At 45.7% G+C, this 12785-nt stretch overlaps 1 protein-coding gene across 4 annotated transcripts; it reads left to right on the plus strand.

Annotated features, from left to right (window-relative positions):
- The first annotated feature begins 1614 nt into the window (after positions 1-1614).
- On the plus strand, positions 1615-12535 carry MIP (major intrinsic protein of lens fiber). 4 transcript variants are annotated; one of them, XM_064491093.1, is made up of 6 exons: positions 1615-1682; positions 4568-4745; positions 8612-8842; positions 9327-9491; positions 9913-9993; positions 10999-12535. In XM_064491093.1, the coding sequence occupies exons 2-6, from the start codon at positions 4698-4700 to the stop codon at positions 11182-11184; spliced, it is 711 nt and encodes a 236-aa protein (XP_064347163.1). In that variant the 5' UTR covers positions 1615-1682; positions 4568-4697; the 3' UTR covers positions 11185-12535. The 4 variants fall into 4 exon arrangements, with proteins under 4 accessions (XP_064347163.1, XP_064347164.1, XP_064347162.1 ...); XM_064491092.1 differs by lacking the exon at positions 1615-1682 and adding an exon at positions 3836-4010; XM_064491094.1 differs by lacking the exon at positions 4568-4745.
- Positions 12536-12785: the final 250 nt, after the last annotated feature.

Consider the following 12785-nt stretch of genomic DNA (forward strand, 5'->3'; position numbering starts at 1 on the left):
ATCTGATCATGCCACTCCTCTACTTAAATCTTTTAATGTGCCTAGAATATGTATATATGCATATATGTAGGTATCACTGAATCATTTTGCTTTACATCTGAAACTAACACAACATTGTAAATCAACTATACTTAAATTAAAATTTTTTTTAATCTTTTAATGTACCTGCATCAAATTCCCTTGCATTGTCATAAGACTACATAATATGACTGCTGCCTACCATCTTCATTCTTTCTCACAAAACACAGCCCCTCTTTCAAAGTGGGAGGAGATAGATGAGAATATTGGCAGCTGCATTATGATGCACTACATGCTATGACTGAAGTGATGACAGGATACTCAGGAAGCAAAGGAGAATCCTCTGATTGAGTACTATATGAGGGAGTGTTAGAGACTTCCCAGATGCCATAGCTATGGCTTGCAAAGTGAAAATGGTTAAGTAGATGAGGGAACCCCAGTTTGCTCAAGATCTTGGCCAATGTCTTCTCCTTGAATATACGTATTTTCTCTTGACTATCCCATTTACACTGGTGGAGTCCACAATCACCTATTGGAGAAGAATTCTCAAAATCTCTACCCCGTATTTCTTTCCTGAGTTCCAGATCTGTATATCCAACAGCCTAGTGACATTTCTACCTGGATGTACCCCAGTCACCTCAAATGTAACATATCTAAAGCTAATTTTGCCTTCTTACACAAACTTCCTCCTCCTGCGCCTACATTACCTGACTTGAACTGCAACACATAACTAGACATTTGCCCAGCCAGGAACTTGGAAGTCCCTGACTTCTTTGTCTCCCTCACTACACATATGTGATTGTCATTAAACCCCTATCACATTATTTCTCCCTTGGACTGCTGCATTGGCCTTCTAACTGGTCTCCCATTCTCCCCAGTGCTGCTGAGGGAACACTTAAAGAGGCAACATTTAAAGAGGCAACTATCTCACCCACTAAGTTGTGAATTCTCAAGAATGGGGATAAAGTACATTGTCCTCTGTGCTTCAGGGCCTCGGTGTTCCCCTTAGTACAGAGTAAGTGTTCACTGCTTTTGAATGACTAATGAGTGAGTAAAAAGGGAGTTTTATACCATCATTCTGGGCATGCAATGGCTCATTCCTTCCACCAGGAGTCAGCCTGTCCCAGCCTTTTCATCCCACTTAGTATGTGAGAAGAGAGGTTTCTACTCTTTTCAAGCCTAGGAGCAAAGTCATGAAGGCGACGTTTCCTTCAGAAAAGTCCAGCTTTGTCGGTACTTTGCATTTTGGTAGTAATGAGAGAAAAGTTTCAGGTTTATGCTTCTGTAGGGTTTCTCCTTAGGTTCCACCTTGGTCCTGAGAGCTGGAACAATCACTGGTTCCAGCTTTTACAGACTGAATATCCATCTGATAAGTCAATCTTCATTCTGATGATTTATCTGCCTCGTTGCTAGTGAACAAGTAATTAACTCTTAACATTTCCAGGCATAGTAATTAGGAAATTATAGAATTTTACTTGACAGACAAAAGAGGAAAAGACATTAAAGGTATAGGGAACAGCTTAGGCTAAAGCACTGGGTTATGAAACAGAGTGGGTGTTTCCGGAACAACAAGAAGCATAATATTGCCAGAGTCTCATGCTAAAGAGATAAGGAGAGCAATTGGAAAAGCTGAGGCTGGATTATGAAGAGTTGTGTATCCCATGGTAAGAATGTCTTTCAGGCATTCAGGAGCTATTGAAGGGAATACAGAGAAATGACAAATTACAGGTACTTTTATAAAGATAAAGCTGGCAGCAACATAGAGAATGAATTGGAGGGGATGAAACTAGAAACAGGGTCAAGCAGCTTCCGAGGCCACTAGAGTTCTCACATGAGACATGGTGTGGGCTCAGCTATCTAAGAGGTAGAATTGATGGAACTTTGGTGACTGGTTAGATGGGAGTGAGAGGAAGCTGGAAGGAAAGTTGATTCATAGGTTTCTCACTTAATGAGGGGATACAGAAGAAAAAGCATATTTGGATGGGGAAAGATAATTAGTACAGTTTTGGACAGGCTGAAGTTGAAGTCTATGGAACATTCAGGCGAAAATGTTCTATAGATACATGGATAAAAATTTCAAGGGAGAGGTAGATGTAGGTGAAGTTATCCAAGGAGAGGGTGTAAACTAGAGTAAGTAGGGAATAAACTGAAGGTGCAATCCTAGGGAATATCAGTATCTGAGATAACACATATCAGGTGCTTAGAACAGGACCTGACCCATAGGGAGCACTGGTCTGCTGGCTTGGGGTTGTATCTGACTCCACAGGAAAGAAAGTGGAGAAGGAGGCTAGGACAGGATGGGCCAGTCTATTTACTCTGTTTCTTGGATTAGCCCATTTCTACCATGTGGGGGCCTGGATCTGATCCAAGTGCTAACTGGAGCCCTTAACTATGAGTGGGAGAGGGATGATGCACTCAGAGCTTGGTGATTGTTCTGGACTTTGCCAGGAGTCAGCAGTCAGCAAAGCATAACCAGAGAAAGGGAGAGAAGGGGGGCCCTCAGGAGCTAGCCAAAGGGGCTGCTAGGCTAGCTTGTGCTATGCTGGGGCCTTTGTCCTACTGAAACTGTCCACACAATGGAGCTGGGTTACATGCTGACCTAGCATTCTGGGTACGGGGCTGGGATAGAGGTTCCACGTGGTGAAAACAGAGATGGATGGTCACCCAGCCCCTCAGGACCATGTTGCTATTCAACCACATTGTAATTTCTATAGAGGGTGTTCAATACTTAATAATCATAAATTATGTTTATGTCTGATTAATTCATGAATCCGTTCATTTACATGTTGATTTAAGGCAGCTAACTTAACATGTGTGTATTGCTAGGGCATATTATCTCATCTGATCCTCGTACAATCCTGTACGATCAGCAAGAGAGCTATTTTCATGGAACTCAAATCTGAGGTATTCTTTAGGTCCTAGTGCTATGGGCTGGCTAGGGAATAGCTTCAGAAAGGTAGTGAGCTGGTCCTGGACACCCTCACAAATGGCTGTACTATTTGGGACCCACTGTGGAGAAATGAAGCAAGATGAAGAGCTCTGCCTAAAGATTCCCTAAGCTTTGTAGACTCACTTGCTCCCTAGTATTATGGATTATGCTTCCTAATGGCACCTCTCTGGGACACAGAGGGGGCCTTCTCTATTGAAGGGGGTAGTAAACGTAGGATCACTAGCCCCAGGAATATAAATAGGTTGAAATGTTGATGGTTAGTAAACCAAGAGAACACTCAAGTGTAGAGATAGATGAGACTCCAGGATGACCGCTACTACAAGCCATTAAGACTTATGATAAATTTGTAACTACCCCAAGTTTGTTATTTTACAGATCCCTTTTCTCCATTTCCATAGTTCCTAGTGGAAAAAAAAACTTCAAAAATTTCTGTATGTTTACTTAAGGCCAGAGGAGAGAAAGGTGGAGAATCTAAAACTAAACTTTGTTGGCAACCTCTGAAAAGAACCCCAAGTACAAGAACGGAGTCAAGTGATAGCAAAAAAAAAAAAAAAAAAAAAAAAAAAGTGAACAAACTAGTCAGAAAAGACAAAGATGAAATGGGGTGTGTTCTGGGTGTTCCCAGGAGTGCTGACCTCAGGAATCCCCTGCACTCCCAGGCAATTCCTCAAAGGCACTCTCCTTTGCCAGTTCCAGGGGTCCAGATGCCAGTTCGGCACTGGTACCTTCCCGCTGGTTGACTCAGTTTCTGGTGAGGGATGGGAATGACCTTACCTTGCCTTCCCTGGAATTCTTCTCATTATCTTCCAGATAGATCCTCACTTTGGCTTTCCTCTTTACCTCTCTGGCTCCTGAAACCCAGGTTCATAAAAGATGATTAGGAAGTGAAAGAATGAGTCTCTCCCTTCACTGTGAGCACCTCTGGTTGACAGAAGATGTTACAAGCTCCTTCTCCTCATTCAGCAGGCCTGGGGCCAAAGGGCTAAAGAGGGAGAGAAAAGGGACACAGCTGGAGAGAGTGGATACCTAGGTGTGAGGATGTGTGAGTACAAATGTCCAGGGCTCCCTTGAGGAGGGCACTGCCTAGGGGACGGGGTGGCAGGTTGAGGAATGAGGCTCCTCTACTGGCTGAAGGAAGGAGACGAGGGTTGTTCCCTGACACAAGAGTGTAGCTCTCATCTCTGGCTGCCTCTTTCTCTAGGGTAGGTGCCTGAAACACTTGCTCCTCACCTCCCAACCCCTCTCACCTAGACCTGATCTGGGAGATGAGAGTCCTGCAGAGAGGGACTTTTATCTATAGACTCCACCCTTCTCCCACTGAAGCCAAGCCCTTTCCCCTTCTCCACTGTTGAATCCCAGTCCAACCAAGTGAGGCCTTATTCTCTGACTTCCCCCTTATTCTGTCCCTCAGTCGTTCTTCCTTCCTTTCACTTCAGGTGCTTGGGGGTCAGCGGGTAAAGAATGAAGAGTCTGAGGCCTGGTGGGGAGAGTTTGTTAAAGGGGAGGGGAACAGAGAGAGGGTGGGGAGGAGGGAGTAGGAGAGCAGAGGAGAGGAGACAGCCTGATCTTTCCTTCCCTTCCCCACCCTCTCTCTCCCAGGACTTGAAGAGCCAGTGGTTTTGGAGACAGGTGCTGGCTGAAGGTCTGGACACCCTGAATTTTGTGGGGTTTGTCCTTAGGGCATCGTGCCTCAGTGGGAGCTCCGTGTCAGGCACAGTCCCTCACCCCCATGCCTGGAGAGCTGCTGGTGGAGAGCCTGGCACTGGTTTTTGATGAGGTCAGTGAGGCCCAGACAAATCCGGCCCTGACTGTGGCACTATTCTCTGCCCATTGGCTTGACCCTCTCCAGGGGTAGCCTATATCCTGGCCCAGAGCATGGCAGCCATCCTGGCCTCACTCTTCTTCTACCTGGCTCTGCCCTGGGCGGCTGCAGCCTAACTGGTCACCCAGGTAGGCAGAAGGCCCCCTCCCTGAGTAGGGTGACACTACGTAGGTAATGAGGGTGGATGACTGATATGGCATTAAGGAATGAACAAAAGAGGGGCTAGCCCTGCTCTGTGTATCCTGTCATTATGCCACTTTCAATATGATTGAAATAGGCCAATGAGTTAGGCTCAGCAACTCAGGAATTTGGGTGACTCGTTGCAGATCCTTTGCTCAAATCTTCCTTGGTAGCTAGATGATGGGGTCTGTGGGCCAACGGGAGGGATGCATGTGTTCTCTCACCCCTTGTCCTAGCATCACTTGTCCCTTCTAGGCGAGCAGGAAGAGTTATGTAGGTCAGGGCCTGGGCATGGAGTTTTTCTCCACTTTCTAGTTGGTACTCACCATGTTTGCTGGGCTTCGCTGGCGGGTGGACCAGGTGGCCTGGCAGTGGGTTTCTCAGTGACCTAAAGCACTGGTATGAATAAGAACCCCACTCAGAACCCTCTTACACTGTTGGTGGGAATGTAAATTGTTGCAGTCATTATGGAGAACAGTATGGAGGTTCCTTAAAAAACTAAAAATAGACTTACCATATGATCCAGCAATCCCATTCCTGGGCATGGATCTGAAGGAGACTCTAATTCAAAAAGACATGTGCACCCCAATGTTCATAGCAGCATGACTTACAACAGTCAAGACATGGAAACAACCTAAATGTTCGTTGACAGATGACTGGATAAAGAAGATGTGAGATACACACACACAGACATACACACACACAATGAAATACTACTCAACCATAAAAAAGAATGAAATAATGCCATTTGCAGCAATGTGGATGGACTTAGAGTTTATCATACTAAGTGAAGGAAGTCAGACAGAGAAAGACAAATATCATGATATCACATATGTGGAATCTAAAAAAATTACACAACTGAACTTATTTACAAAACAGAAAGAGACTAACAGACATAGAAAACAAACTTATGGTTACCAAAAGTGAAGGAGGGGAGGGATAAATTTGGAGTTTGGGATTAGATACAAACTACCATATATTAAATAGATAACCAGCAAGGGCCTACTGTACAGCACAGGGAACTATATTCAATATCTTGTAATATGTCTAATGGAAAAGAATCTGAAAAAGAATAAATTTATATATATATAAAAAACTGAATCATTTTGCTGTACACCTGACATTAACACAACATTTTAAATCAACTATACTTCAATTGAAAAAGAAGAAAGAGTTGAAAAAAATAAGCAAAAAAAAAAAGAAAGAAAGAAAGAACGCACCCGTACAAAGCAGCAGGCTTGGGGAAGGCTGGATTCCACTCCTCAAGGGGAAACACAGCTTTTTTTTTTCCTTTCAAGAGTCTAGGCTATCAGAAAATATTGTGTATGCTAATTATATGTAAATATATGTAAAATCTCAGGTTTTGAGAGCTCACCTCTAATTTGAAAGTTTGGTGTTTACCTAAGTGGGGAGGCTGCTGTGAAAGAAAATGGGCTGGGGTTCGGTTCTCCATAAGGTTCTTATCAACATTTGATAAGGAGTAAAGGGGAAAGGTTGGTAGCTTCAAATAAGGAAATCTGTTCATTGGTGTCTCCGAGGGCACGACATTAGCTGCTCTTTGCTCCTTATTCTAAGAGGCCATGGGGTCTATGGTTAGGGACAATCCCTTCCGATTGACACAGCCCTCATCAAATGGCTCCTATTTGTTAAGTGCTTTATTCTGTGCCAGGCACCATACTAGCCCTGTACCTACTTTTTCTTTGATCCAGAGTAAACTGAGGCTCAGAGAGCTTACATTAATTTATTCAACAAATACTCATTTACTGCCCACTGTGTGTCAAGCACAGGGTTTGCAGTGGTGGACAAATCGACAAATCCCTGCCCTCCTGGAGTTTATATCTAGTGGGGATAATGTCCCCGCCTAGAAGGTGGGAAAGCCAGGGCTGGGTTGCTGCTGTTCGTTATGGATTTCAAGTGCAGAGAATATTCCTTTGTTCATGACATCCCCCTCTCATTGGCCTATATATGGCTCCAACTAATTTTTTTTAAATAATTAAGCGTCATTATTAACCATCTACCCAACAGAAAAACTAGAACCTTGAGAAGCACTTACAGAAATCTGTACTTATGTATGTAAATATCCCGCTTCATCCCCTCGTCTCCCCTAACCTAAGGTAAACACCATCCTGAGTCCTGTGTTTATCATTCTTTGTTTTCTTTTTTGTGTAGTTGCATGTCATATATATGTGTTTTGAAAAGCATATTTTTATTTTAGATGTTTTTTTTTTTTACTTTATGAAAAGATTTTCATGCTATGTATAATCTTCTGGGGCTTTTTAAATGACATTTTATTGCTAAAATTTATCCCTACTATTGAGTGTCACTGTGGTGGTACCTCGTTTTGACTGCTGAATAATTTTCTGTTGTGTGAATATACCATCGTTTATTCATCCATTCTCCTGTCGATGGGCATTTGGGTTGCTTCAAGATTTTGCTATTGTGAACAATGCTGCTCTAAACAATCTTGTAACTGTCTCCTGGTGTAAGTATAGGAAAGTTTCCCTTGGGTATGTATGTAAGTGAGAAGTGAAATTCCTGGGTCAGACACCCCCACCTCCAGACCTTTCCCTAGGGATAGAGGTTTAGGACTCCAGTGTCCTGATAATGGCCATATCAGGAGGCATCAGACCCTCCCATTGCTTCATAGCCATGACTCAGTTTCCATCCTTTCAGTATTTTTGCTAGCACCTTGTGAGTTAGGAAAGACGAAGTACAAGCTGATTCTGAGATTTAACTACTAACCCCTCTTCCCCTGCCCAGCTCCCTGACCCCACTTCCAGGCTATCCATGGAAGACACTTTTTCCTGCTCTGTCTTTGTGGTTTAAAAGGCCAGGCTGAGGGCTTGGAAAGGGAGGTGCTGGCATGGGGTAGGGGTAGGGAACCCAGGCTCAGAGAAAGCCAGACGCAGCAGATCTATTCTGTCCCAGAGCTGCAGGGTCCACAGATTCCAGCCCAAACCAGCCAATGGGAGAAGGCCTTCTAATCCCAGAGAACTAAAGAATTCTCTTCAGTTATCCAACTCCCCTGCTGGACCCCACTCCTGACCCCCTACCCCCACCCTTACCCCTGGCCGATTCAGAGGAGCCTGGAGGCCCCCTTGAGCACAGTCTCATACTCCATGAAGTGAACTCAGCTCGACTGACCTTCCAAGCAGAGTTGAGGAATGTTCTAATATAGATGTCAAGTAGGGTGAGGAACCCCAAATTTGACATGAAAAGAGAGGCAGACTCTTCCAGTCCCCCTCTTCTTGGTCCCTTCCAGTCCTCACCCTACCCACACCCTCTCACCCATGGCTCTGCTCATCTCCCAGTGGAGGAGGGAGGGGAAAATGCAGCAGCTTTATCCGATGCATGAGGGTGGGCCCAGCCCTCTGCAGCCGTGAAGGGGTTAAGAGGCTGGGCCAGCCACCTCAGCCTGCCCCTCCCAGGGATTAAGAGTCCTCTATAAAGGGGACTGTCCATCCAGGCCAGGGGGATATTAGGGACCCAGGCATTGTGCCATCCCCCCTGCCATGTGGGAACTGCGGTCAGCCTCCTTCTGGAGGGCAATATTTGCTGAGTTCTTTGCTACCCTCTTCTATGTCTTCTTCGGGCTGGGGGCCTCACTGCGTTGGACCCCTGGACCCCTGCATGTCTTACAGGTGGCTCTGGCCTTCGGCCTGGCCCTGGCTACGCTGGTGCAAGCTGTGGGCCACATCAGTGGAGCCCATGTCAATCCTGCAGTCACTTTCGCCTTCCTTGTGGGCTCTCAGATGTCCCTGCTCCGTGCCATCTGCTATATGGTAGCCCAACTCCTGGGAGCCGTGGCTGGGGCCGCCGTGCTGTACAGTGTCACCCCACCTGCCGTCCGAGGAAACCTAGCACTTAACACGGTAATGGTTGGCAGAGTGGGGCTGGGGGAACCTGGTGCCCTGACTTCCTGCCTGGTGCAGGTGGATCAGTTCCCCAGGGGTCTGGGACATTTTGTGTGTGTGTGTGTGTGTATGTGTGTTTCAGGGTGGGGAGGATCAACAGGTGGCTTGGAGGGGTAAGGCAGGCATAGAGCTTTGGACTAAAAATCAAGAAACCTGGGTTCGGGCTCCAGCTTTTCTTTCAACTCCTTGCTGGTTCTTGAGGAAACTTATTTTATCTTATGGGACCTCAGTTTCCTTATCCACGTAAGTGGGTGCAATGATTTCTACTGTGAAGTATCATTAAGAGAAACTAAGGAACAAATACAATTACTGTGAAGGAGGTTGTGTTGTCCTTCGTCTCCAGGGAGCTGATGCCATAAGGGGGTTCCTGCCTGGGATGCACTGAGGAGGTAAGGCTGTGTCAGCCCTCATGAGCTGCCTCCCTTCTTCTTCCTTTGCCCAGTTGCACCCTGGGGTGAGTGTGGGCCAGGCCACCATAGTGGAGATCTTCCTGACGCTCCAGTTCGTGCTCTGCATCTTTGCCACATACGACGAGAGGCGGAATGGCCGCCTGGGCTCTGTGGCCTTGGCCGTCGGCTTCTCCCTCACCCTGGGGCACCTCTTTGGGGTAAGCAGGAGAGGGGACCAACTTCTCCAGGGCCTCCAAACATTTGCTGACTTCTAAGCATTCTTCCTGCCCACGTCACTGTCAAACATGAACATTATCCACCTCCCTTGGTATCAGTCAGCACAGAGGAATCAACCCTGCTCTCTTTTCCTCTCTTGTGATGGCTATATCTAGTTCTTCCTGACCCCAAGGTGGAAAGGCATGTAACATGGGTAGATGTGGGCTTTGCCTAGGGATTCACATCAGTGCCTAGGGAGCATCAGTGACTTCCCTCCATCATGGGACTTCCATATGGGTTGTCCTTCCCTACTTGCTGCTGGCTGGAGGCAAGGTACCAACCCTCAGGGGCAGATGGGTTGTGGGAGAGAAGCTGGGGAGGAGTGGAGGGGAAGTGTCTCAGTTACAACTGTGTCTTTTGCAGATGTATTATACTGGTGCAGGCATGAACCCTGCCCGTTCCTTTGCTCCTGCCATTCTCACCAGGAACTTCACCAACCACTGGGTGAGTGAGAGGAGAAGGGCAAGATCCTGAAGCCCTTCTGGAGGGGTGTGGACTGCAGGTTCCAAGTCTGGTTCCTGCTCTCCATCTGGATGTGTTGACTGCTTGGCCAGCACTCAGCTAAGGGGGCTGTCAGAGTTTGCACGCCTGTGTGAGCAGGATTCATCATTTTTCTAGAAAGATGGGCTCTTGCTCATAAGGTTCCTTCACTGGTTAGTCAGAGATTTTTACTAAGTATCCACTGGCTTCCAAAACTAGGAGGTATGAGGAAAGACTAGTGAACAGGAAGACAAAAACTTCTACTCTCAGGCATCAGAGTGTGTATGAGCACAAATGGTGGGGAGAGGGGGAAATAGGCAGTTGTTATTTAATGGGTATAGAGTTTCAGTTTTGCAAGATGAAAAGTTCTAGAGATGGGCTGCACAACAACATAAATAGACTTAACACTCCTAAGTGTACATTTAGAAATGGTAAAGGTGGTAAATTTTATGTTATGTATATTTTACCACAATTTAAAAGAATTTTTGAAATTAACACAACACTGTAAATCAACTATATTTCAATTTAAAAAATTAAATTAAAAAAATAAATTTTCGGGGGGTGGGAGATAGAGCTCAGTGGCAGAGCGCATGCTTAGCTTGCACGAGGTCCTGGGTTCAATCCCCAGTAACCCCATTAATGAAAAAAAAGGGGAGGGGAAACAAATTTTCAAAGCAATGTGTAAACTAGTGCAAACTAATAACAATAAATAGAATATACATGTGCTAAGAAGGTGTGGGATAAAGGAATGATTTAATGAGTCAAAAGAAATGATGAGTTCTGAAGTATAGGCAGTGGAGCTGTCTAGAGTTTTAAAACAAACAAACAAACACTGATTTTGGCTTAAATAGTGCCCAACTGTATGTGCCAAGCGCAGGATATCTGTTTTTCAACAGTGGGGTTGGAAAAAGAGCAGCCTTGCTCTTGAGCCCCTCCCCAAACCTGATTATTCCTTTCCTCTTCCTGCAGGTGTACTGGGTGGGCCCCATCATTGGAGGGGGCCTGGGCAGTCTCCTTTATGACTTTCTCCTCTTCCCCCGGCTCAAGAGCGTTTCTGAGAGACTGTCTATTCTCAAGGGTGCCAGGCCCAGTGAATCCAATGGACAACCAGAGGCCACAGCGGAACCTGTTGAACTGAAGACCCAAGCTCTGTAAAAGCTCCAGTGGGATAGAGGGAGTAGGAAGCTTCTGGGTTTACATGCAGGGGCTGAGCCAGCCCCTGGATGAAGAGACTGTGGGGAGGGGCATGTACTTCTTTATTTTTAAATTTACGTCTTTTTTTTTTTTTTGGCCTTTTGCCGTGTGAAATCTTTCAAGTTGCATTCATGAGCTGGTTGGTGCAAACTTCCCTTCCTCCCCCTCCCACCCTTTTTCGCCGATGTGTGTGCAAGATTGTGATTGTGCGTATGAATGTGTGAATGTGGCTGTGTCTGAGTTTTGGGGCATGGCATGAGAGGTAGGGAAGTGAAAAGAGGCGTTACCCTATACCTTCCTCTCCCAACCCAGTGTGGTTAAGTTCAGGGCACCAAGACCTTGTTTCTGGCCTCTGCCCTGCTGCCAGTCAGGTGTATGGCTCTGACTTTCAGACAGGACAGGGGAGCAGTAGTTACTCCTCAGAGGCAAGGCATTCCAAGGGTTGGGAGAAGCAGTTGGGTGTCAGGGAGGAAATGGAGGCGTTAGCCCAGATCAGGATGCAATTGTACCAAAAAGTTTTGGAGAAGTTAACAGGAGAGTGTAGCCTACTTATCTCAGGGATGCTTGCCCCAGGGACTTGGGTGGGGAAGTAGCTCTGAGAAAAATGAACACTGGGGTTTGAACTGTTCTGTAAATCCACATCAACCTGTCTACATTCACTGCCTGGGTTTTGTGTTCATTCTGGCAGGATGGATCTCTTTGGAGGCTCTGGGCCATTAGCTCCCAACCTAAATAAAGGGTGGGTGAGCCTAGAATCTATAAAGATTAAGTAGCTTAACTATTCTGCCCAACAGCCACCCAGTGCAGCCTCTAGACAGACAGTACTTGAGCCCAGAAAAGCTCCCTAAGGCCAAAACAGGAAATCTGATGCCTGGAGCAAATGCAGAAATGACGATGGGGACACAGGAGGGAGAGGATTTGATGCTCAGAGTTTTAATTTAGATCAGACCAAAACACTCTTCCAATGGCCTCTTTCTGCTTTTATCATTATTTCTTCGGTCTTCTTTATTTTCCTTTTTGTTGTCTGTCTTTTCAACTTTAGCAAACCTCTTCTAACTCTCCACCTGTCCCAGAAATTGATTCTTTCTATTCAAATGCTTAATAATTTTCGAGATATTCGTTTGATCCCTATCTTCTTTCGTTGTTGGCAAAATACACTCATCTCAGCAGAGGTCAGAGGAGACCTTGAACAGACCAATGAATACTTACTGTTGATCTCTTCCTTTTAGGAGCCTCCTGCATACTTCGCAAGCTTTAAACCTATACCTATAGTAAGAAAGACACCCCAGCCCCGCAAAAGACCACTTCTCCGCGTAGCTCAACTCCACTTCCTCACAAATAAAGCCTAACTTTTCTAACTAACCTTGTAAGACTTTGGAATAATCCACTTGATTAGGAGATGGGGACGAATGTCTGTAAATTCACTTCTAATCGGACTTAGATCCCTATTATCTTAAGTCAGCACGAAATTTATAGCGCTGTGATTTTTGGCTCATGTAAGGGATTCGACTCAAATACTTCCGTACTCGCTTCCCTTTTCCTTACTTCCTCACCGACACCCC

Source organism: Camelus dromedarius, chromosome 11 (assembly GCF_036321535.1).
Source record: "Camelus dromedarius isolate mCamDro1 chromosome 11, mCamDro1.pat, whole genome shotgun sequence".
Classification (NCBI taxonomy): Eukaryota; Metazoa; Chordata; class Mammalia; order Artiodactyla; family Camelidae; genus Camelus; species Camelus dromedarius.